We start from the raw sequence: 23,064 nt of genomic DNA, 5'->3' as shown, positions 1-23,064 counted from the left end.
GCTTAACACCAGTAACCCGGGGATGACTGAGAAAAACAAGTCTTAAGTTTTCTACGAAATATAGCTTCAGACGGCTACATCCTCAATTCCAGAGGCAGTTTATTCCAATCTTTGGCTGCTAAAAGCCAAAGGATCTACCTCTTAAACGTGCCTTTTGAACTTTTGGCACTACCAGCTTAGCAGTGCCCATGGACCTAAGAATCCGGGTAGGTCTGAAAGGGGTACGTAAGGTGTGCAGGTACCTTGCCCATTCTCATTAGGAATCCTGTGGCAGAAACATAGAGCTTTAAAAGTAACTCTGGTCTGTACTGGTAACAGTGTAGCTCCCTCAGGGCCGCTCCCACCGGGGTACACCTCAGAATGTTCAGTATCATCCGGGCAGCTGTATTTTGGACCTTTTGTAGCATATTCAAGTAATGTTTTGTAGCCCCTATGTAGAGGATATTGCAGTAATCCAGATGAGATGTAACCAGGGCCTGCACAATGGTATTTGTTGCATCTAATGGTAGAATATCTAAGATTTTACATAGCATTCTCAGAATGCCAAAGCACGTATATGCCAGAGCTGACATCTGGTCTGCAGAAGATAAGGTGTTGTCAAACCAGACTCCCAAATTTAAAATCTTTGGTATGGGAGTCGGGCTGGTCCTAGTTCTTCTGGCCACCACCTGTGGGACCAGATGGAGGGCTGTTTGCCGATTACCATGACCTCCGTTTTGCCTGCATTTAATTGTAGGCAGCTAAACTTCATCCAGTTAGCCAAATCACTCAGGCAGGCTTAGAATTTAGACGCCGCCCCTGCATCCTTTTGCTCTATTGTGACAATCAGCTGAGTGTCATCAGCATATGACACCAAGTTAACCCCATGTGTCAATACAATATCTGCCAATGGGCGCATATATATATTAAATAATGTTGGACTGAGGGCAGAACCCTGTGGTACCCCTTGAGACAGAGGGCATATTTCAGACTTAAAGGGATGTTGTAAAACCTGGGCGGATCTATTCTGTAGGAATAGTTTGATCAATTCCCATATGCTACCTCTGACACCGGCCCCCCACAGCCGCTCCAAGAGAAGGCCGCTGTAGACCGTATCAAATGCCGCATTCAAATCCAGCAAGATCAGTGCTGCCGTCCTTCCCTCATCCGCTACTATTTATAGCACCTCAGAGGCCATGAGTAAGGTGAATTCGGTGCTGTGAAGCGCCCTAAAGCCAGATTGAGTTTCGTGGAATACCTGGTATTCTTCCATGAACTTAGTCCATTGGATATTTAGAATTTGTTTCTGCGATTTTGGCAATGAATGGAAGCAGAGATACTGGTCTCAGATTATCTGAAAGTGCGGGATCCAAAGATAGTTTCTTTAATAACGGCACCACCATTCCATTTTTCCAATTGTTTGGAACCTGCCCCGAACTGAAAGAAACATTCAGCAGATTTGTGAGCATAGGCGCAAAAGCTTCCCTCCCTGGCAGTAGCATATTTGGAGGCATAGTATCCATGGGGGAACCCGATTTGACTACTGACATGAGTTGGACTACGTCACTTTCCACTGGTGTACGAAAATTAATATACCTCTTTTTACCGTATTTGTCCCCCCAAAGGGAATAACAAAGCGCTTGTTACAATGACCGCGTTGTAACCACGCATACCATTACCCCGCAAGTCATAACAACGACTTGCGGAGGGGGGGGGGGCACTGGATGTTGGAATAGTATAATTTGCTATTTCAACTCCAGTCTGTGCGGACAGTAGGGAAGGTGTTGGATTTAAAATCCAACACCTTCTGCCCCCTCAGAAAGTCGTTGTTTCAACTTGTGGAGTAATGGTATGCGTGATTATAAAGCGGTCGTTGTAATGACCACGTTGTTTACCAACGAAAATAAAAGCTTCCCTCACACAATGTTTCACTTTTTGGTGGTACAAAGATATAGTTCCTGCTGGTTTCATCTCTATTACGGGATAGGAAACGAAGGGTGGCGGACGTGGAGGCTTACAGCCGGTCTTGAGAGTAATCCCCTGAGGAAGGGCGTGGCCCGAAATGCATCGGGATTTGCTATCATGTGTAACAATGCTTCGCTGATTAAGATATCTTGAATACCAACTATCCAGTGATTTATGTTAAACCAAGAACATATTGAGAGTTTAATAAACTGTGAATGTTGGACTAACACCACCGTGTGTTGAAAAAAACTTTTTTTCTACAGAATAAGACCCAGTGGTCCCCCCTCAGTAGTGCTCGAAGGTGCTCTCTCCCAAGCGGGGGAGCTATGTATTAGTTCTCTTGGATTCCTCACTGCCTGGCCAGACAGTGATTACCTCCGAGCACACTACAGAACTTAAAATCTGCGCAACTTTATCGTTTTGAATAAGCTGTGCGAGTTCCATCCACTGATTGAGTATTCATCTCTATTGTTCCCAGAAAGAAACCAGCTACTTTTATTATTACAGTAGTCTGCGGATGCTGGCAATACTGCTGTGATGCGCTGCAGGGAGGTAAGTTGTTTAACAACCCTGATGATATTTTTTGGAGTGTTTACAGCAGATTCAATTTTATCAGTATAAAACTCCCTGCTCGTTCTCCTAATACGTGTGTGATAAAATGTAAGTGCTTCTAGATATTTCAACTTGTTCACAGTCTGATAGTTCCCCCTCCAGCAACGTTCAAGGCGTTTACATTTTAGAAGGTATGAGACTTGGTCTGTCTGTTTTAAAGGTACATTGCCCTGTACCAAAAAGGTGTTGATAATATTTGTCTAGTCAGGAATTAGATAGTGCTAATTTTCTTGAGAAACACTGCGGGATAGGATAAAGGAATGGATGTGAGTGTCTAGTCTTAGCAGTGGTGTTATGCATTTCCATAGGAGAGACTTCTCTGAAAGAAGACAAAGAAGTATTAGCGTTCTGAATTATGATAAGTTGGTCTAAAGTTTTCTTTAGGGAGATTTTGATATTTTTTTCTTTTTCATCAAAGAATGTAGAGAATTTGTCATCCTCTTCCTTGGAATGGTTAGTATTGCCCTTCGTAAAGTACAGTGGATTTCTGCAGTATTTCAAAAGGTTTTTTAGGCAGAATTCTCTCAAGATCAAGCTCTGACTTAGACCTAATAGAAATGACTTCAGTGTCAAAGGTATTCTTTTTAAGATTGGTTCTTTTCTTTCTTAGCCAAGTGGGGTTGAACATCCAAACATTTAGGGCATGATTTGGATCTTAGCAGATGGAATACTCCGTCACAAACATAAAGGATATCCTGTCTGCTGCATTACAATATCCATAGGATATAATAGTATCCTAATACGGTGGACAGGATATCCATCACATTTGTGATGGAGTATTTCCCTCTGCCAAGATCTAAATCAGGCCCTTACTTGACAGAGGGGATCAGTATCTTGAGAAATTATATTTCTCATTACGATATTTACAGTACTACTGTGCCAATATTCTTTGCTTTTTAGCTAAGATTGTCAAGACCTCTGTCATGGTTTTAGAGTACTGAGAAACAAGACGTTTGGTGTCTTGATCAGTTGGAATAGTCTCTACTGAGGAGATACTTTGGCTCATCTGTGCTTGTAATCTACTTTATATAGGTTTCTGACCTACTGTTTTTATCTTCTGTGCAGGCCCAGGGTGATCAATTTAGTGCACACTAGAGGGAAAGGGATATTTAGTAGTCACACCAACCTACTTGCATTGGAGGCTGGATCCTCACTGTTTGCACAGCTTCAATGAGATTCAAGATGGGACCTTTTAAGTTTAAATGCAGAGTTAAGATAGGATGTTCATTAGTAGAAATGAGGAAAGCTGAATTCCAATACAGTGTTTGGGGTTTTCCAGTGTAAGCTGAAGTCCCCAAAGAGGTTGTTAACTGTGAACATAAGATTTACATTTAACTAATGTACTTTTCCCTGGTGGGTAACAAATTAAATGAATTTTGTTGGGAATGTGGTCTAAAATTATTATTTTGACTGCAATATATATATTGATAAGAATTGTTAATTTTTTCGCCTTCTAAATATTACAGAGTTTTGTGACTGATTAGTATCGTCCATCTGTATTCTCAGGCCCATCCTGCCAGCACATTGTATATTTTGATGAGATGATGAAATCAATCAATGGTTGTCAGGATTCATTCACCTATGATTCTGCCTGTACAAGATTATCAAGGTTGTTTGTCATTGATTTACAATATGAGTTTGACAGCGGTTCTGTTCTAGTACACAGTTGAGGAAGAACTGTGTGCTACTACTCAAGGAGGTAGTTAATGTTTTAATATTGGGTCGCTGAGGTTCACACCTTTGTTCAGATTGCTTGTTCTTCTTTTCTTTACACTAATAACATTGTAAAGTTTAGTTACATCTTGATCTCTTTGTTTGGCAAGTTCTAGGTCATAAACTAATAGAAGTTATTTGATGTTTGCTTTGATAAGTGACTTAAAGGCTAAGATTGGCCAGGAGGGAATACATTTCATCTAGGAGTAAGTCAAATTTGTCTGAGTGGTTATGAATGCTTACGTTCAGGAAGGTGTGCTCGGTAAGGTATTTTTGTTCATGATGGTCTATATTCTTATGACTAGTGGAACTACTCAGGAGTAATTATTGCAATGAGGTTGAAGGAGGGTTTCCTTTTTGTTACTAGTAAACTTTTTTGTCTTCTTTCTCCGCGCGATGAGTGGCCAGCTTATTGGGCTAGGATTGTAGAATGGGGACTAATTACACTGAGATGATAGTAGCGTTCTGATTGACTTTACGCAGGATTGCAGGGGCCTGTTTTATGGATTTTAGCGTTAGACAGTGATTGAGTGCTGCATGGTGAAGATCTGACAAGTTAGAATTTGTTTGCTTTCAGTGTAGATGTGGGAGAGGAGAGTTTGAGCTCAAAATCTGGATTTCTGAGGTGGTGTCTGAGATGTCCTATTAGGTTTTAGCAAGCACAGACTCATCAGGATTCTTGTTGTCATCCATGGTCATGCTGGGGGTTTAATTGTTTTTGATAGCTGCCTGTGTCTTCTGTATTAACAGTGACTTAGGATCTCAGTGCCCTGGAATGTTGTATGGATGGGTTGGAGTCTCCGAGCGACATACGTAAGAAGAATGACTGTTGTCTGCTGGGGTTACAGATTACTTTTTATTCTGTCTTTAATGTTATTTATTTCTTAAACACGTATTCAATGAATGCAACGTGTAAAAGACTGTACTTCCATAGCATAAGTTTTAGTACAGAGGTCCTATAGCATATATTTTATTGATAAAGAAAGAGTTAAATTAATTACCTTGATCGCCAAAACTTTTCAGACACTCACCCCCAGTCACTGATCTGGGTTGAATCCATCATCGTTCTTTAGCAGATGCTTGTTTCCGGACCAGGGAAGACCTGGCTTGGCAGTTTGGGCTGGACTGTTGCCACGAGGAACAGGGTCAAGACTGATTTGCATATGGCTGGGTTTGAACTAGGGTGGAAAAGTGAGCTAAAGAACGATGGATTCAACCCAAATCTGTGACTGGGGTGAGTGTATGAAAATGTGTAGTGCTCCGTTCATCATCTCCTTGTGTTTGCTTTGACTAACAAAGCACCTCCTTTTACGCTTCTGGGAGTATTTTTTCTGAGCAGAGGCTTACGTCAGGAACCTGAAGAACTGGAAGGTGTGTTGTTAGTAAGGAGTGGGTCACACATGGTTGGATCTTATGAGCTCAACAAGGCAAAAGAATATATCTTAATTGAAACTGCAACCTTTGATGTTAGTAGGAAAAGCAGAGAATACATGAAGCTCCGCTGCAGTAAGGTCAAGACATGCCTTAATGTTTTTCTGCGAGGGGAAGTAAAGTCCCTTACCAAAAGGCCGTGTGCATCATCAAGAAGCCCACCTGAAAATTGGTAAGATAGCTGGTCAATAATACTAGACAATAGGATTGGCAAGCTGCAACAGGTTATTGTGATTACAGCAGAAGAATTGCACCAATTGATTATGAGGAGAAATTATCCTCCTCCTTGAGTGCAAAAAGACAAGAGGGAACAATAGCCATCTCTCAACTTAGCCTTCTAGATCTCTTAAAGATTTTAATTTGGAAATCTTCTAAGACCAGGAGTGCAGTCAAGTGGGTGTAGTCTTCAAGTACCCAACACTGTGTGAAATAAGCAATCGAGATCTATCTGCTTTATAAAATCTGTGATGTGAGTTGCGAACTAGCCTGCTGAATGCACATTTATCACGGCACATAAGTATGGTTGTTGATACTCATGTCAAAAAGCCACGATGCTGTAACTGGAGCAATCAGTGCCTCGAGATGGATACGCAGCTTAGACACCTCATACCACTGACGGAATGAATTCTGCTCTTAGACACCATTGGCCAAATCGGTTAGAGCAGCATCTGGAAATGTGACACATTATCTCCAGAATGTTGCACGGCAAATAGTTCAGTATTGAAAACAAGGTAATAAATGACAGCTTTATTTGGAGGTTCTGTGTGAATATCTCTGTGGGCATTGACTCACAGGGTATCAGTGCTTACACGATCAGTCAGCAAAGTTTCAATCTCACTTACTCTAATGACCGAACATCTCCACAAACTGAATACAACTCATGTGTGTACCGGAAGCACGTCCTCGGACTTCGGAAAAGCACTGCAGTGCTATACTCATAGCAGATTTCGCCCTACACAAACACCAAATAACAATTGAGTATCTCTTCCTAAGAAAAAAAAGGATAAATAAATACGTTTGTGGCGTCTCAAAATGCTGAGCCGCTTCTGCAATAGACACGTGTGTATGCAGTGAAATGCATTGCTGTTTAAACCTGTCCACAAACAGGAGTCGGAAAGCGAGGCTGCGATATTAAGGGTGAGCACTGCACATATTTTCCTTTGAAGGCTGGCTGAATCCTGAGCCCACCCCACACGAAGGGCGGTGTCTCGCACCTCATGCCAGCCTCTGGTGATGTGGTTTACCCTGGCCCTTACTCAACAGGAAGTGACTTCCTGCCAAGCCCTACACGCAAAGTGCTTTGTGTACTGAAAGATCGGTCGCCATGGGGATATCATTGTGTAATATTTTTTGCTCTACAAGGGTCCTTGTATATTTGCTGATAATGTGGGATTCCTGTAGTGGTGATACAAAGCACCCCAAATATACAGGTGTTGCCAAAATCTCAGACAGATAATCCAGGGGTGGCAATGCAACAGTAAGCAAAGCTGTCCAAAGTGTAACATGTGATTTAGGAGTTTGACATCTCCAGGCCCTAATTTGTTAATAACGCCCGAGGCCCACTAGCCTTTACACAGAAGTCCTCTTCATACCCAGAAAATATCCTCTCATTGATTCGTCCATTAAGTGACTTTTCCTTTATCCACAGTCACGGAGAAGGATTCTTTTGTTGGAGAGCAGAAGAGCAGACATGGGTTTCCCTTTGTCCTCCAAAATTCCCTCTGATCCCAAACCCCCAGAGATGAGTCTCCCCTTGACCCCATTTATGAGATAGCCTTAGCAAGAAAATACATCCACCTCACCCACTCTAAAATTACCTCCCCTTCACCTCAAAGATGCCACCACTAACCCTAAATAATGCTTTCTCCTCCCAAGAAATTGAAATCCTTTCATCCCAAGAGTGCCCCTGTCAGACGCTCCATTTTAGATATGGCTTTCCCGTCACCCCAAGAGACTTTTTTTTTTTAACCTTTATTTTTAGTACAACAACATCAGGAAGACATTCCATGTACAGGTCATTCAGGATCATACATTAGGAGAATGAGTACCACAAGTACAAATGGTCCATGAACTGTAAGTAAGTTCTCCCCCCCACATACCCCTCCCAGTCCATCGTGGTCTGTTTAACCAAACTGTAGAGTTAACATTTCAACCCCCCAAAAATTACCGTGCTCCCCCTCGCACTCCCCCTCTAGCTTCCATGATAGGTAACCTTCCAGAGTCTTTCATCACTGATCATGTCCCTCATAGAGTCATTATATTACTTATAACTCCCACGGGTCCATACCCAAACAACTGTGTGTGTGTGTGGGGGGGGGAGTACAGAGGCGCAACTAGAGTCATATTTCCGGGGGGGGGGGGGGGCTAAGAAAAAAATTCGGGTGGGGCTGAAACTTTATGCGATAGGCAGAGTGGAGCTGCAGGGGCTCTTGAAAGGGGTGAAACAACATCAAAGCCTCATTAACATGCACAAGGTCTTTTAAAGACCTGTGAAGTGCTCGGGTGCGGCTGTGTGTGAGCCCGGGAGCCGTCTGAGCCCGGGCTGCCACACACGACAGGAGGGGCTGAAGCCCTTTGATTCCAATGGGTGTTGCGCGCCTGGGGGTATCCCTTTCCGCTACCCTGGGTCTTGTGTATTCATCCCAGATCCCTCAGGTGAGCCTCCCCTCTGGGAATGTGTATAAGAGATCAGGCTCTGAGTCATCTCCGTCCATGCTGTTAGGGTTTCTTGTGCATTAGGGTCTCTTTGTGTCCGCCTCATATGTGTCTCCTCCGCCCCTGCCAATTCTATGAGATCCTTCTCCCAAGCGTCCATAGCTGGTGCTCGGGGCTTATCCAATGAATTGCAAGTCGCCTTTCTGCAATAAGGAGACCTAAAATTGTGTATCATCTACTGAGCTTTTTCTTGGGATTGTCAGGGAGAAGACACACCATCAACGTCTGTGGAATCTTCCAACCTGTGGTTTACCGCAGCTGATCCAAAATCTCCACTCAGGAATGATGCACCACGGAGCAGTGCCAGGTCATATGCAAAAGGTCAACCTATTCCAAGTGACATCTCGGGCACTCTGGGTCTCTGGTGGGGTATATGTCATGTACTTGTTTGGGGGATAGATAGGTCATTTGTATACAACTATATTGGAGCAATTTAAAGCGGGTACTCACTGACACTCTTTTCACCCCGGTATGTATTTTGAGCCAACCCCATTGAGTAATTGGTACATCAACATGGCGCTGGAAGGCATCCTCTATTGGGAGGGGTTGCAGCAGCTTACCAGCTCGCAATGCCTGGTATAAATGAGTTATTAGACACCCCCAGAGACTGAGTTCCATCCCAACGCTAGACATGTCCTTCCGTTACCTCTGATATGGTCTCCTGAAGGGATAACCTACTAAGAGAAACAGCCCAAATGTGACCCCTTCACCCACACAAATGCACCTATTTCCTGCATGTGGTTCTACCTCTTCCTTAAGTAATTAAATTCTAAAAATGTCACTGGTGCCCCCCACTTGAGGCGGCTCACATTATACATTGTCTCTCCTATGAGCCCTGCCTTCAGAGACAGTTTCCCATCGCAGATGCCCCTTCTGTATCCTACCCTGGGATGGTCATTCGCTTTGTTTACAAAGATGGCCTCTGCTTTATTCCCACAGATGGCTTCGTTTTCACTCCAATAGTCACCCAGTCTTCTCCTCACATCACCCCTGCAAAAGACCTCCTATTAATCCCACCTGAAAATGGGGATCCCTTCCCTCCTCAAATATGACCTTCACTGCCAGAAAGAGAAGGCCTCCGTCACATCTATCAAGTTAGCCTTCATCTTTACCCACTGTGATGGTGCACCCTCCTACCCAAGAAATATCATCCTTTTCACCTACCCATGAAGGCCCCACCACATCCACCAAAATAACATTACTTTCACACTCATAGTAGACGTCCCCTCGTCCACACCAGCCCCAGAGAATTCTCCCATCTTCAAACTCCAGAGAAAGCTGAGTATTAACTCACAACTTAATTTCCCTTTCCTTCACTCAAAGCCAACGTCCTCATCCCATCGACCCTGATATAGACTCCACCTTACCTAAAAAGGTGCTTCTCCTTCTCCCACTCTTCCAAAGAAGGCATCTCCTTTACCTGTAGAGACTCTGCCTCTCTACCCCAGAAGTTGACTCAATAACTTGTCCTGAGAACATAAGTTGCTTCCCCTCCTCTAGAAGGATATCCTTAAATTCTCTCTTGAAATTGCCTTTTCTGCACCACTAAATGGAAGCTACATCTCCAACCACCAGAAATAACTTTCCCTTCAGTTGATCCCACCTTTCAGATGACCCTCTAAAGCCTGAATAACGTTTCCAAAAAGACGCCCCCTTTGCCTTCCTGCAGAGAATCAACCCACTGATGCTCTTGAGAGATATTATTCTCTCACCTGCAGCCAACCACTCAAAGGATGCTTCAAAACTCCCAAAGGTCTCATCATGCTCTGCAGCTGTCCATGAATCTGTGAAAAAGCTTCCTTTTGATGGTGTGGTTTCAGTTATGAGTTGGTCTCCTGTTTCAGTCTTTATGATGTCTACCTTAGACTGCCTCATAAGAAACGTAGACACACCGAAAAGCAGTGCCATGAACTAGTACATCATATGATCCCAATATGAAGGACATCTTGTTGAAGATGTGACATTGCCCACACCACATTAGTTCTTTATGTTTCTTCCCCTGTATGGTATCAAGAACTATGTGCAGTTCTTACATCCAGATCACACTGCCCTTGGGACTTCAGAACAGATCAGATGGAGTTGGCAGTGTATGCTCCCACCCCCCTCATCCAGTCCCTTTTACGCCACTGCCATTAATTCTCAGAAGGCTAGAGTCCACCAGCTTTTACCATTCACTCCACAAATAAAGGAAGAATCACAGGTAAGTGAGAGCACAGGAGTCTTCTGCAGGGGTGCTCACAAAGTGCGATGGTCGAATGTGTCAGAAACTTTGGCTCTACCAGGCCTGAGGCGCAAGGACAGATTGTCTCAGGCAACAGTAAATCATTTAACTTTGAACAATTTGTCCCATTCCCTCTGGAGTTTGCCTTCACCTACTAAGCATTGATAAGGTCTGCCCCAAGTCAATGCCTAGGTGATATGCTACTCAATCATCTGTGCTATCATCTGGGAGACACTCGTTTCTGGCTAGTCATGGTTTTGAAGATTTTGAACCTCCAGAACATCCAGAAACCTCAAAGATTCCACAAGAAGAAAACCTACACCTGTGCCTTCTCTGGCATTGCCCCAAGAATCTGGAACTCACTACCTCCCGAAATCAGAACGAATCCCTCAATCATATAATTCAAGAAAGAAGGCAGGGAACGCCTTATGAACAAATTTCTTCCCTAGATCCCATGACTCAAGTCTCTTCAGGCTCTCACGAGATTACTTATCTCAAGCTACCTTTTTGGGCTTTTCCATGCAGTAAAGTCTTTGTCCCCCCCCGCTTCTCCACACTGCCTGGTACTTGCAGTGGTCTGAACGATGACTATATGTTGTTAATAATGACGGAACTATGATACTCGGTTGTTAGTGAATTTTGAATTTTTACAGAATGTGATATTCCTGTTTTTTACTACTCTGGTCACTGTAACTCTGTAAAGGGCTCTGATACCCGCAAGGATCATGTCTGTGCTATATAAAACTATAAAAATAAAAATAAGGGTCAGGGAGAGAGCTGGTAGGCAGCTGTGTTCTATTTCTATGTATTGTGAAAATAATCCGTGCCTATCACTCAGCGCACTGTTATGACGTCCCTAAGGCTTCTACCCAATTGTGTGACGGTATAGAATAATAGAAGAGTTTTTCAATTGAACAGAAACAAAGTCATTAAACTAATCAATACATTTAGTGTATTACACATCCATTTTTCAATATCTTTATGCAATATCTACATGCAAAAATCTATCTAAATACAGTCCATATATGAATCAAATTCAATCCATATACTCAATATCAATTGTACAGGATTGTAACATGATTTAGCGAAAGCCCAATGCATTTCGGGTGCGACCCTTCGTCAGGTGCTTAACTTTACAGCAATTGTGTTTTTATTCTTGTAACCACCGGCTCTTGCTATCGAACTGGGATAACACGTAGAGACCGTGGGGCATATTATCAAGCAGGGCGTTAAAAATTATCACTGTTTTAGTGGCAGAAAACTGCCGTTAAAGCGGCGATAATGGGCTAGATAATATGGCCTTGTGAATTCCCATAGAAACCCATGTTCTGGTGTGAACATGGGCTTCTATTAGAATTCTCCGGGGCATATTATCAAGCCCATTATCGCCGCTTTAGCGGCAGTTTTCTGCCGCTAAAACAGCGATAATTTTAACGCCCTGCTTGATAATATGCCCCCGTGTTCCCCTCAAGATGTTTATGAACCTGTGCCCCTGTTATTGTGGTTCGAACTGCAGACAACTGAGATAACAAGCGTGATCAAAGATGAAAGGCTCAGGCGTGAAGTGTATCTCAAGCCTAATTGACTGTCGAGCTTAATCAATGTTAAATAGCGCTCCAATCTTAGACCGTGTACTCCTGTGTATCCCTACTCCTCAACCGCAAAGACGCTGACGTTTAGGGGCGCGTTTCCATGTATACCACACTTGCGGAACACACAGAGCTTGATTAAGGAAGCTTAACACATATGCCTTCTGGGTAATAAGGAAATGGAATTTTCACAGACCGCTGTCTCAGAAAGGTTGGGGAGAGAGGAGGGGAAGGTCTGCTGAATGTCAGAAATGTTCTTACATTCTGCTCACTAACTCTGCCCTGACAGCTTTTCATTTGGCACCAAGCTGCTATGAATCCTCCCAGGGGCCGCTCTAGGCTCATGGCGGCCCTGGGCAGGGAGCGTAGGTAGGGGGCCCTGGAAGAGGGGGTCCGGGTGGGGTGGAGCGCGGAGGCCAGTGAAGAGGGGGGGGGGGTCAGGGTGTTTGGAAGTGGAACAGAGTCGGAGGCCGACAAATACCTGCCAGGGGCCGCCACGCAAATATGTATCCATCCTCAGAGAATTATTATATTAAGGATATATATTGGCGTGGTGACCCCTGGGGTTTGGTGGCACTGTGCAGGTGCACAGCTTGCACATGCCTAAGGCCGCCCCGTATTCTCCAGGCCCTAGACTGCCTCTGTATTAAAGAGACCCCAGTATTATGCACTGTGTGTTTAATCTGATCAGCTCTACCCCCTCTTGATGACTTTTATCTGCTAATTGGATAGAGGTTCACACGCCACCACTGTGCTTAAAATATTGATCATGCTTACCAGCACGTGGTGAAGTAGGAACTCCCATGATGCTCTTGACTGCCCATTCAGAACGATGTCTGCTGTGTCCACAATGAAATAACCTGCAAGAAGAACGGAGTCGTGTTATGGGTGCTTGAACCTGCGCGTGCTCTTTTGAGCCTTAACGGCTAATTAGGCCTGAACTTCTGTCATGCTAGTGTGTGTGCGTTTGAGGGGAAGTCAGGGTGTGACAAACTCCTTATGCAATTATCTCTAGCCAGACACCCAAACATTATTTGATCGTTTCCGGTGAGGGCCACTACACAGCAGAGAGCAGCTGGTCTTGCAAGACGTGTTCCACATACCCTGATTGCTTTTCTTACAAGGATTGGGGATTGTTCTTTGGGTTGCACATAACTTAGACATACATGCAGGATTTAACAAACATTGGTAACGCCAACAGATCTCGCCTATACAGGAGCTTTTGGCTTTGGCAAAGTGTTTTAGCCATGTTTTTCACCATTGTGGCTGTTGTTCAGGGTGGTTAAAAGTTAATGGGCAGGTGTGGGGTTGATTGGAATAGAGTGGAATGGGGGTAGAATTGAATGGATGGATTTGAGTGGGGGAGTTGGGTAGATTAGCGTGGTAGATTGGAGTGGGGTAGATTGAATTGGGGTACATTGAAGTGGAGTGGAGTATATTGTGTGGAGCGTGTTAGACTGGAGTGGTGTAGATTGGGGTAGATTAGAGTGGAGTGGATTGGGGTAGATTAGAGTGAGGTAGGGTTGATTGGAGTAGAGTGGAGTGGGATATATTGGGGTAGAGTTGAATGGGATAAACTGGGGTAGACTATGGATGAGTGGAGAGGAGTGAAGTGGGGTAGGTTGGGTGGACTATAGTAGGGTAGAATGGAATGCAGTGGAGGTAGATTGGGGTAGTTTGGAGTGGCATATATTGGAGTGGATTGGGAAGGGCTGGGCTTGATTGGACTGGAGTGGGGTAGACTTGAGTGGAGTGGGATAGATTGCGTAGAGTGGAATAGAGTGGTAGATTAGGTCAGAGTGGACTGGGTAGATTAGGTGGAATGAGATTGGAGTGGAGGGAAGTGGGATAGAATGGGGTGGAGTCAAGATTGGAGTAGAGTGAGACAGATTGGGGAAGAGTGGAGTGGGGTAGATTGGATTATAGTGTAGTGGTAGATTAGGGTGGTGTGGGATAGATTGGAATGGAGTGGGGTTGACTGGAGTGGAATGGAAGAGGAATGATTGATGTGGGGTGGAGTGGTGTGGGGTGGAGTAGATTGCATTGGGGTGGGGTAGAGTGGGGTAAATTAGGATTGACTGAGTGGAGTAGATGGGGTAGATTGGAGTGGGGTAGATTGGAATGGAATAGATTGGGGTAAATCGGAGTGGAGTGGGGTAGATTGGAGTGGGGAGAGTGGAGTGAGGTAAGTGGTGTGAACTGGAGGGGCTTAGAGTGGAGGGGCGTAAAGTGGGGTAACATGTCACAAAATGTAGTGGAGTGGCATAGAGTGAAGTGGGGTAGTGTGAAGTATGCTTGGTGTGGTAGTGCACTACCATTACAGGCAATACCTTTGCAATTCAAATGACCATTACATTTGCACCGAAATGCGGTTTTACTGCACACAAACGATAATATGTGCAAATGTCCCCCCTACTGTATTGCTATGCTTTGATCATATTCACATATTTGTTTCCAATCTTCAGAATTCCCCAAAAATGTGCTTCATTTGTACTAATTCGATACATTCTGAAACATCAGCACAGTTTCCTACAACAAAAGAAAAAACATCCTACACCCTCTCCACTTACATGGGTACTCAGCAGGATTGTCACATAAATTCTCTTACGTTGAAGTCAGAGAAACAAATGTAAACACAAAGCTTCCTCTGAAGGCAGCTTGCTGTCTCTGACTGCACAGTAAATGTGACAAGATAAGAAGAACAAGATTTAAAGTCCTGGTTACAGAAAGCGAGTTTGTGGAAGAATACATTAAACAAGGTTTATGCAATGGGAGTGATGAACTCAGGCTGGACAGCTTAAAACAATTTAGAGCCAGCAAATAGGAAACCAGAAAATGTGAGTTACAAACCACAATACCAGTGGTCAGCAATGGATGGAATACAATCCTAGGTCAGCTTTCTGAATGTACCCAAGATTTCTTTAGCAAACTTCGCTGTCTGGTCGGGTTCGAACTACAAAATGATCAATGGTAGTTGGATCTAGAAAGATCCCATGGAGTAAACACAGAAAGCATATATAAAACAATTTAAAGTCTAAATAATTAAATATTAACACTAGTAACATTACACTAATTGATTTAGTGTAGTGATGTGGAAAGTACAATACATGTTGGTAAGAAGCCATTCATTTAACTAGCAGTTGTGAGCAGGAACATTTTTAGGAAATAGGTAAGAAAGGTCGTTGAGGACCATTATATTACAAGAAATCGGTTACTGATCTTTTTCTTTTTCATTATTAAAAGGTTGGGGAGCAGGCACAAAGTTGGTGCCACATTGACTATCAGTCTCAAGGCTGTACTGTACGAGAGCAATGCTCTGTTTAATAACAAGAAATATAAAAGTGCAGAGGTCTAAACCGTTTCTTAAGAGCCTGCTACTGAATGCAGGGGTCTACCACCCTATACTTTCTTTATCTAAACTCTGCAGGTTCTTATTAATATCAGCTTTCTCCCTTTGTCACCATTTCCCATCCTTCTCTTTCTCTAACACCTGCCTCCCTTGTATGCCTTTCTCATTCTTGCTCTGGGTCAAAGTCTGATGATGAAAAAAACATCCTGTCCTCAAAAATGAGTATCGGCACCCATCACTTGCCAGGTTCAGAACAAACTAAGCACTGCATGAGAGGTTATGGTGTGAAAGTGCATCATGGGTGAGCATAAAGCTGGTAAGTGTGTGGATTGTGTTACCAAATTTTCTTGTCAACATTTAGTGAATAGGGTTTACAGAGTTGCGTAACATCGGAATATGGACAGAAGTGGAACAGACAGAGGCCGGGACAAATGTTAACAAAAGAAAAGGAGTGGGAAAGGACAAGATTAAGCTGGAAAAAGGGGAGGTGATAGTATATAATCAGCCAGGATGTACTGAGGTTTTGTTGTCCAGTGATGCAGAGTTGACAAGTTACAGTGACGCATACTGCAGCACAGGCCACATGGTGGAGATGACACTGATAAGTTGGTATGCCGTACTATCTGTTGGTCTACTTGGAGGTGACATGGGCAGGTCACACCATCTGTCGATCGGCATGAAGTTGATACTGGTAGGTCTTAACATCTGTTGTTCTAGGTGGAGGTGACACTGATAGGTCTATTGGAGCAGAAAGGTTGCCAATGGCCAGGTGCAACAAGAAAAATTGGCTCCACTGGTCTAATAAAATAGAGCCATAATTGGATTTTAGTGGTTCTCTAATGCACCAGGTCCCTGGTGCCACTGCACCTGCTACACTATCAATAGCTGCACTCCTGGGTTGCTTATACAGTCTGTAGGTCTGAGTTGAACAGAGGACACTGTGGGCGATATGTATCATCCATTTTACAGGTCGCAAACGGCCTGTTTACGACTGGTAAATTGCCTTCCAATTTGCGATTCAGTAACACGTTAAGGAATCCCAATTTGGAATTGTGATTACATACCGATTCGGTATTAGAAAGGGGGATGTTTAGGCCGCCCCCTCCTAATACTGGGTCGCAGTGGAATGTAGAAATGTTTGGCTATTGAAATACGGTCACAAACATTTGCATTAAACTACCTACTTCAAGTAGGTTGGTATGTCGTACTATATGTTGGTCTACTAGGAAGTGACGCCGGTGTAGGTTATACCATCTGTCAATCTACATGAAGTTGACATTGGTAGATCTGTTGTTCTAGGTGGAGGTGACACTGGTAGATCTATTGGTGCAGAAAGGTTGTCAATGGCCCGTGCAAGCAAGTCAAATAGGCTCCCCTATTTCGGTAATGAAATAGAGCCATTATTGGATTTTAGTGGGTCTCTAATGCAACTGGTCCCTAGTGCCACTGCAACTGCTATAGTATTTATTGCTGCGCTCCTGGGTTGCTTTTACAGTCTGTAGGTCTGCTTGAACAGAGGATACTATGGGCCATATGTATGATGCATTTTACAGGCCGCAAACAGGCCGATTCGCAGAATCGGGCTGTTTGCGACTGGTAAAATGCCTTTTGGTATTTATAAATTCCAATTTGCGATTCGGTAACATATTACCAAATCGCAACTTGGAATTGTGAATACATATCGATTCAGTATTAGGAAGGGGCATGTTTAGGCCGCTGCTTCCTAATACCGAATTGCTGCGGTATGTAGGAATATTTTGCGACCGAAATATGGTCGCAAAACATTCACATTTTACCACCTACTTCAAGTAGGTTGTAAACCATTCACAAATGTGACAGGTTCCCCAAGGGACCCTTTCCACTTTGTGAATGTTTGTAAAAAAACATTTAAAGAGCAGATGGCAGTGGTTCATGTGACCACTGCCTGCTCTTAAAAAAAAAAAATCTTAAACACAACCCATTTTCCTTTAAGTAAAATGGGCTGCATTAAAAAAAATATGTTGCTTTATTTAAAAGCAATCACAGACATCGTGGTCTGCTGACCCCAGCAGGCCACAATTCTTACGATTTTAGCAAGTCCTAATGGGTCGCAAATTGCGAACTGCCTCATTAATATTATTGAGGTGGGTCGATTTGCTACGCACTCTGAATCGCTAAATGATACTCATGGAGTTTCATACATTAGGAATAGCGCTTCCCTAATTGCGATTCGCAGAAAGTCACAATTAGGTAATAGCTAGTTCTACTATTGATGCAAGCGGCCCTATATAAGGTGGTGATATCATTAAGTGGTTTAATCCTAATCTTCTGGTTTGAGTACGAGTACAGGATTATGGGTTCAATATCTTTTGCCCTAATCTGTGTCATGTGGGAGGGGGGTTCAAGGGAAATGTGTTGATACATAAGGGCTTATGTTCTGTATTAGTTAGGTATAGTACTGGAAATGCTCAATAGGAGGGCCTTTTAAGGATGTGTTTGTGCTTTGTGTATGTGTGTGTTTCAATGGAGGGGGAATCAGTGTGTGTGGTTGCTGTATAAGGAAGGGAGAAAATGTGAGTCGCTTAGTATTTTTAAAGGGATAAGTATGTTGGGAGATCGTGACAAAAAGTATATATGGTCGGCATGGCTTTTAAGTGGGGTGGTTCCCTCCTGGTCTCAGATCGGACAGTAATTAAAAGGGGGCGTTGAAACAAATCATTATTGGGCCCCCCTTAACTTTGAAGGCAAACACATTGATCGATTTTTGTTATATTATTTGTATTTTCATCACCCGGGAAAGTATCATGGTGCCTGAGAAGGTGCAGACTGGGCCAGATTTTCAGTTTCTTTCTGAATTTGAGGACTGGGCTGGCTGCTCGGATGGGGAATGGGACCTCTTTCTAAGCCTTCGGGAAATGTAGGTGTTAGACCTGGCATCCTTGGTGTTGGTTTTCTCTAGCTTTTTGCCCTCAGACCTCCTGGTTTTGCTGACTTTGTTTTTGCTGGCCTTAGTGCTCTGCACACTTTACCACTGCTAACCAGTGCTAAAGTGCTTCTACTCTTTCCCTAAAACATGGTAACATTAACTGATACCCAATTGGCATATTTAGTTTACTTGAAAGTCCCTAGTAAAGTGGCATGACATGTGCCCAAGACCTGTAAATGAAATGCTACTAGTGGGCCTGCAGCACTGGTTGTGCCTCCCATTTCAGTAATACTTAAAAAATGTCTCAGGCGTGCCATTGCAGAGCCTGTGTGTGCGGTTTTAAGCTGCCATTTTAACCTGGCAAAGTAAACCTTTTGCTAGGTCAAAACATTCCTTTTTGATACATATAAATCACCCATAGGGTAGGCCCTTTACAGCCATTGGGCAACGTGCAATCTACTTAAAAAGTAGGACATGTGCTTTCAAATTTTACTTATCCTGATAGTGAAAAATGTTTACATTTGTTTTTAACTACTGCAAGGCCTACATCCCCATATAATATCACTGGAATTACCTTATTACATTTTAAAAGTGCAATTTACAAATAGAAATAGGTAACTAGTTCATGTTTGTTGTCTCTGGAATCACAATTTAAAATCCTAACTTATGGTAAAGTTGGATTCTAAATTGCTATTGTGAGAATGTCACTTTCAGAAAGTTCCCATTTTCTTGCCCAAGCCATTTGGTACCTGCAGCCTGTCTCTGGATCACATGACTGAGTATAGCCGACACTTGGGCTTTGTGTATTCCTCCGAGACAAACACACACAATGGGGAGCTGAGGTGTGACTGGATGGGCCATCACTGGCAGGATGGGTAAGAGGATCTGGGCCCAGCCCCACTTACACTTGAACAGTCTATGTCCTATCTCCACACAAAGGGCCGCCTACCCCCTGAAGTTAGTCTGAAGCCGGGGCCATTGCACCTGCATACTTTAAAGGCATGCCTCTAGAAGCTACTCCTCACTTCAAAGGCACACCTGTGCATAAATGCTGGACCTCAGGCACCAACTCTTTAGTACACTTCTGGGTCTGCGGAAACCCTGCTAGGAAGAAGGACTGCTGTGCTGCTGAAAGGACTGACACTCTGCTGGACTTCTGCTCTTAATGAACTACTGACTGCTGCCCTTTAGCCTAGGTGACTAGGACTGGGCCTTTATCTCTTGAACCCGGAACACAGAGTGACTCCAAGGGCTAGTTGGCTGGCCTCCTGATCTGAAGCCTCAGGGCACAACAGGCTTCCAACAACCTTGCATTTGCGCCTGGACTCTGCCATCTGTGAGTCTACGCTGCCACGTGTTACCACTCTAGTCCTGGAGCCTTGGTAGTGGGCCTAAGGTGTTCTGCCAGCCTCTGTAGATCTAGCAGAACCGACACATCTTCTCTGCTGTACAGCGCAATCCTGAGCTGAACTGACTCATTTATGCTGTTGTGTGGATCCATCTCCAAAACCCCCATTGCCGCTGCAACACGAAACACCTTTATAACCACCACTGCGTGACGCATCCTTGGCATAGTCCCTTGCATCCCTTGTCGACGGCAGCCTTAACAACGATGCTGGACTCTGCATTGCAGCTTTGCAGCTCTGGGGTACTGCCTCATCGCCCGACTGCACACCGCATCCTCGATGCTGGACTTTGCATTACAAGTCCCGCTGATGGGATCCTTGATGACGAAGCAAGCCCTTGCATCTCAGGCATGCCACATCTTGGAACCAACACACCACTTCAGTTGCTCAATATGTCTTTAGCGCGGATCTTGGCAATGCACTGCAAAATAGGATTTAAGGCATTTTATTCAGTGGAACTAACTGGGCCCCTGACTTTTTCCCGGTCCGGCGTGACCAGATAACCTCAGTTGGTGCTTTGTGCTTTTTGGGGCTATTTTCATTAAACATCTTTATAAGTAAATATCTCCAGTTCTAATGATTGGATTTTTGTCGTTTTGGCCTTGTTTTATGTAATGCACTTTTCTAACTTGGTGTAGGATCCTTTTTGTGTGGTGTTTTTCATTTTATTACCGTTTGAACTGTTGCACAAATACTTAACACACTGCCACTAGGTTAAGCCTATTAATTCTGAAAGTGTCTTTGGAAGAGAAGAGATTTGACATCAGGTTTGATGATCCAGGTAGAGGAGGAGGCACGGAGCAATGGGGGAAGTGAATTGCAGATTCTCACTGCATTGCCTGAGAAGGATTGCGCCATCGATCTTTCCCTTTTGAAGACGGGGGCTCAAGCAGAAACTCTTCCGCATTGCGAGAGGGTCGAGAGCCTCTGGACAATTTCAATGTATTTGCCCGGTAACGAGGGGAGGACGTGTGCAAGACTTTGTGTGTGATGCAGGCAGTTTTGTAAATAGATCTTGCCTTGATCTGGAGCCATCGAAGAGAGGACAGAATAGGAGTGATGTGGTCACTTCGTTTAGACCCTGAAATGAAGCGAACTGCTGAGTGGCGGATGGATTTGAGAGGGGAGAGGTGGGATTTGGGTAGAGAATTTCAATAATAATCCAGTATTGAGAGAACCAGCGATTGTACCAAGGTTTTTAAGTCTTTCTCAGGGAAGAACCGACGGATCCCCCACAGAAGGCGCAACTGGTACCGTGCGTTCTTGGCAATAGAGTTGATGTGGGAGATTAAGTTGAGTCTTTTGTCAAGAATGACACCTAGAGATTTAGCGCTGTCGACAATGATGGGTTTGTTGTTGAGTAAATTCAGCTGATCCATCCATGATTGAACGGGAAGGGGTGAGAGAGAGGTAGAAAGGAGGAGGAATTCAGTTTTGGCGGGATTTAGAATGAGTTAGTGCGCTAACATCCAGTTGTGTATGGAGTTGAGAGTAGAGTCGAGTAATGAGAGATCGTGTACTCAAATGAGGTACATTTGAGTGTCATCCACATAAAGATGGTATTGGATCCCAGATTTGCTTAGGAGGATCCCTAATGGTTCCAGGCAGAGATTACACAGAGTGGGTGCTAGGCTAGAACCTTGAGGGACACCTTGACCTACAGCCAATGTAGATGAAAGACTGTTCGCTATCTTAATCATTTGGGATCTGTCCGAGAGGAAAGAGGCGAACCATTTAAGCACTATGCCATCCAATCCCATTCTCTGTTGAAGAGTGTTTAGGAGGGTGCTATGATTAACAGTGTCAAAGGCTTCAGAGAGGTCTAGAAGAATCGGAAGACACGATTCCCCAGAGTCGAGTATATGCAACACATCATCAATCACTTGCAGCAGGGATGTTTCAGTGCTGCAATTTTGGATGAAGCCAGATTGGAAAATGTCGAGGAGATTATTGTCCATAATATGTAGGGAAAGTTGTTTTGCAACACATTTTTCGGTGATTTTCGAAAAAAAAGGGAGGGTGGTGATAGGGTGGAAATTGTTGAGGTAGGTCGCATCAGCGGAGGGTTTTTATAGAAGAGTGGTAACCTGTCCTGATTTAAGGGCAACGGGGAGGGAGCCTTGACTGAGGAAGAGATTAACTAGCCTGGTCCAATAAGAGAGAGTATGGGTGTAGAAATTGATGGTGAAGACGCTAGGGATGGGGTCAGAAGAGTGGTTGGATGGTTTGGTTTCGAGGATGCATTTGAGGAGGTCAACTTCCGAGATGACGTCAGGATTTCTGCTCCTCAAAGGGAGTGGGGTGGGCAACTTGATCCACCAGTGCTTTGACCTTTGACCTTTCCATCAAAGAAAATAGCGAAATCGGCTGCTTTCTTTGTGGAGTCCTCAGGCTTAGTAGTTAGGGGAGAACAGTTTGGGTTTTTGATGAGGTCAAAAAGTTTTTGGGGCCTGTTTTTTGGCTGAGTCAAGGAGGGATCTGAAATGTGATGCTTTTTCATGGAAGATGTGGTTGTGGTATTTGGATCTTGCTGAACGTAACAGAGCGAGATTGGAGGTAGAAGGAAACTTTTCCTTTTGCTTTGGAGTGGAGCGACATTGTCGATTTCAACTGCTAGGACTGAGAGGCACTGAGCGGTGAGAACATTGACATAAACGTTAGGGTCAAGTCTAGGAAGTGAACGCATTGCAGAGTCACAAAAAGTGTCAAGATCAATGTTTTTTAGTGTTGGGGAACCAGGTAGTAGCTCTTTTAGGTTGGCCGAGAGTTATAACGTGCGAAAGAGAAAAACAGAAGGGAACGAGCAAGTGGTCAGACCAGTCTACATGGATGGGGGGAGCAGTAGTCAGTAGGTCTGCGTTGGATATAACAAGATCCAGAATTGAGCCCTTGGAATGAGTGGTTTCCGAGCAATGTTGGAAGAGAACGTTGGCTGAGAGAAAGGTGGCAAGCATGTTAGCAGCCGAGTCTTTTAAAGAGCCCCATTGGAGATTAAAGTCACCCAGGAAGATCTGCGTGTCACTTTGAGAAAATTGGTCACTGATGAAGTCAGTGAGTTCCTCCACAAAGGAAGAGCAGTTACCGGGCTGGTGGTAGATGGCATGGAATCCAAAGGGTGAGTCATGATGTATTTGAAGTTCTAGGGATAGGCATTTGAATGTATGGAAAAGGGTGGTAGG

The 23,064-nt window shown here is 44.0% G+C and overlaps 1 protein-coding gene across 1 annotated transcript in view; it reads right to left on the bottom strand.

Annotated features, from left to right (window-relative positions):
- Positions 1-23,064, bottom strand: part of LOC144822488 (TLC domain-containing protein 1-like) — a 65,652-nt gene that overhangs the window by 24,008 nt on the left and 18,580 nt on the right. Inside the window, exon 4 of the mRNA XM_078680096.1 lies at positions 13,003-13,085. Coding sequence (XP_078536222.1) covers positions 13,003-13,085 — 83 coding nt within the window. The remainder of the gene's footprint in view (positions 1-13,002; positions 13,086-23,064) is intronic.

This window comes from Lissotriton helveticus, chromosome 3_1 (genome assembly GCF_964261635.1).
Source record: "Lissotriton helveticus chromosome 3_1, aLisHel1.1, whole genome shotgun sequence".
NCBI classification, from domain to species: Eukaryota; Metazoa; Chordata; class Amphibia; order Caudata; family Salamandridae; genus Lissotriton; species Lissotriton helveticus.
Note: the sequence above shows the minus strand (reverse complement) of the source record. Positions and strands in the feature narration are given on the sequence as shown.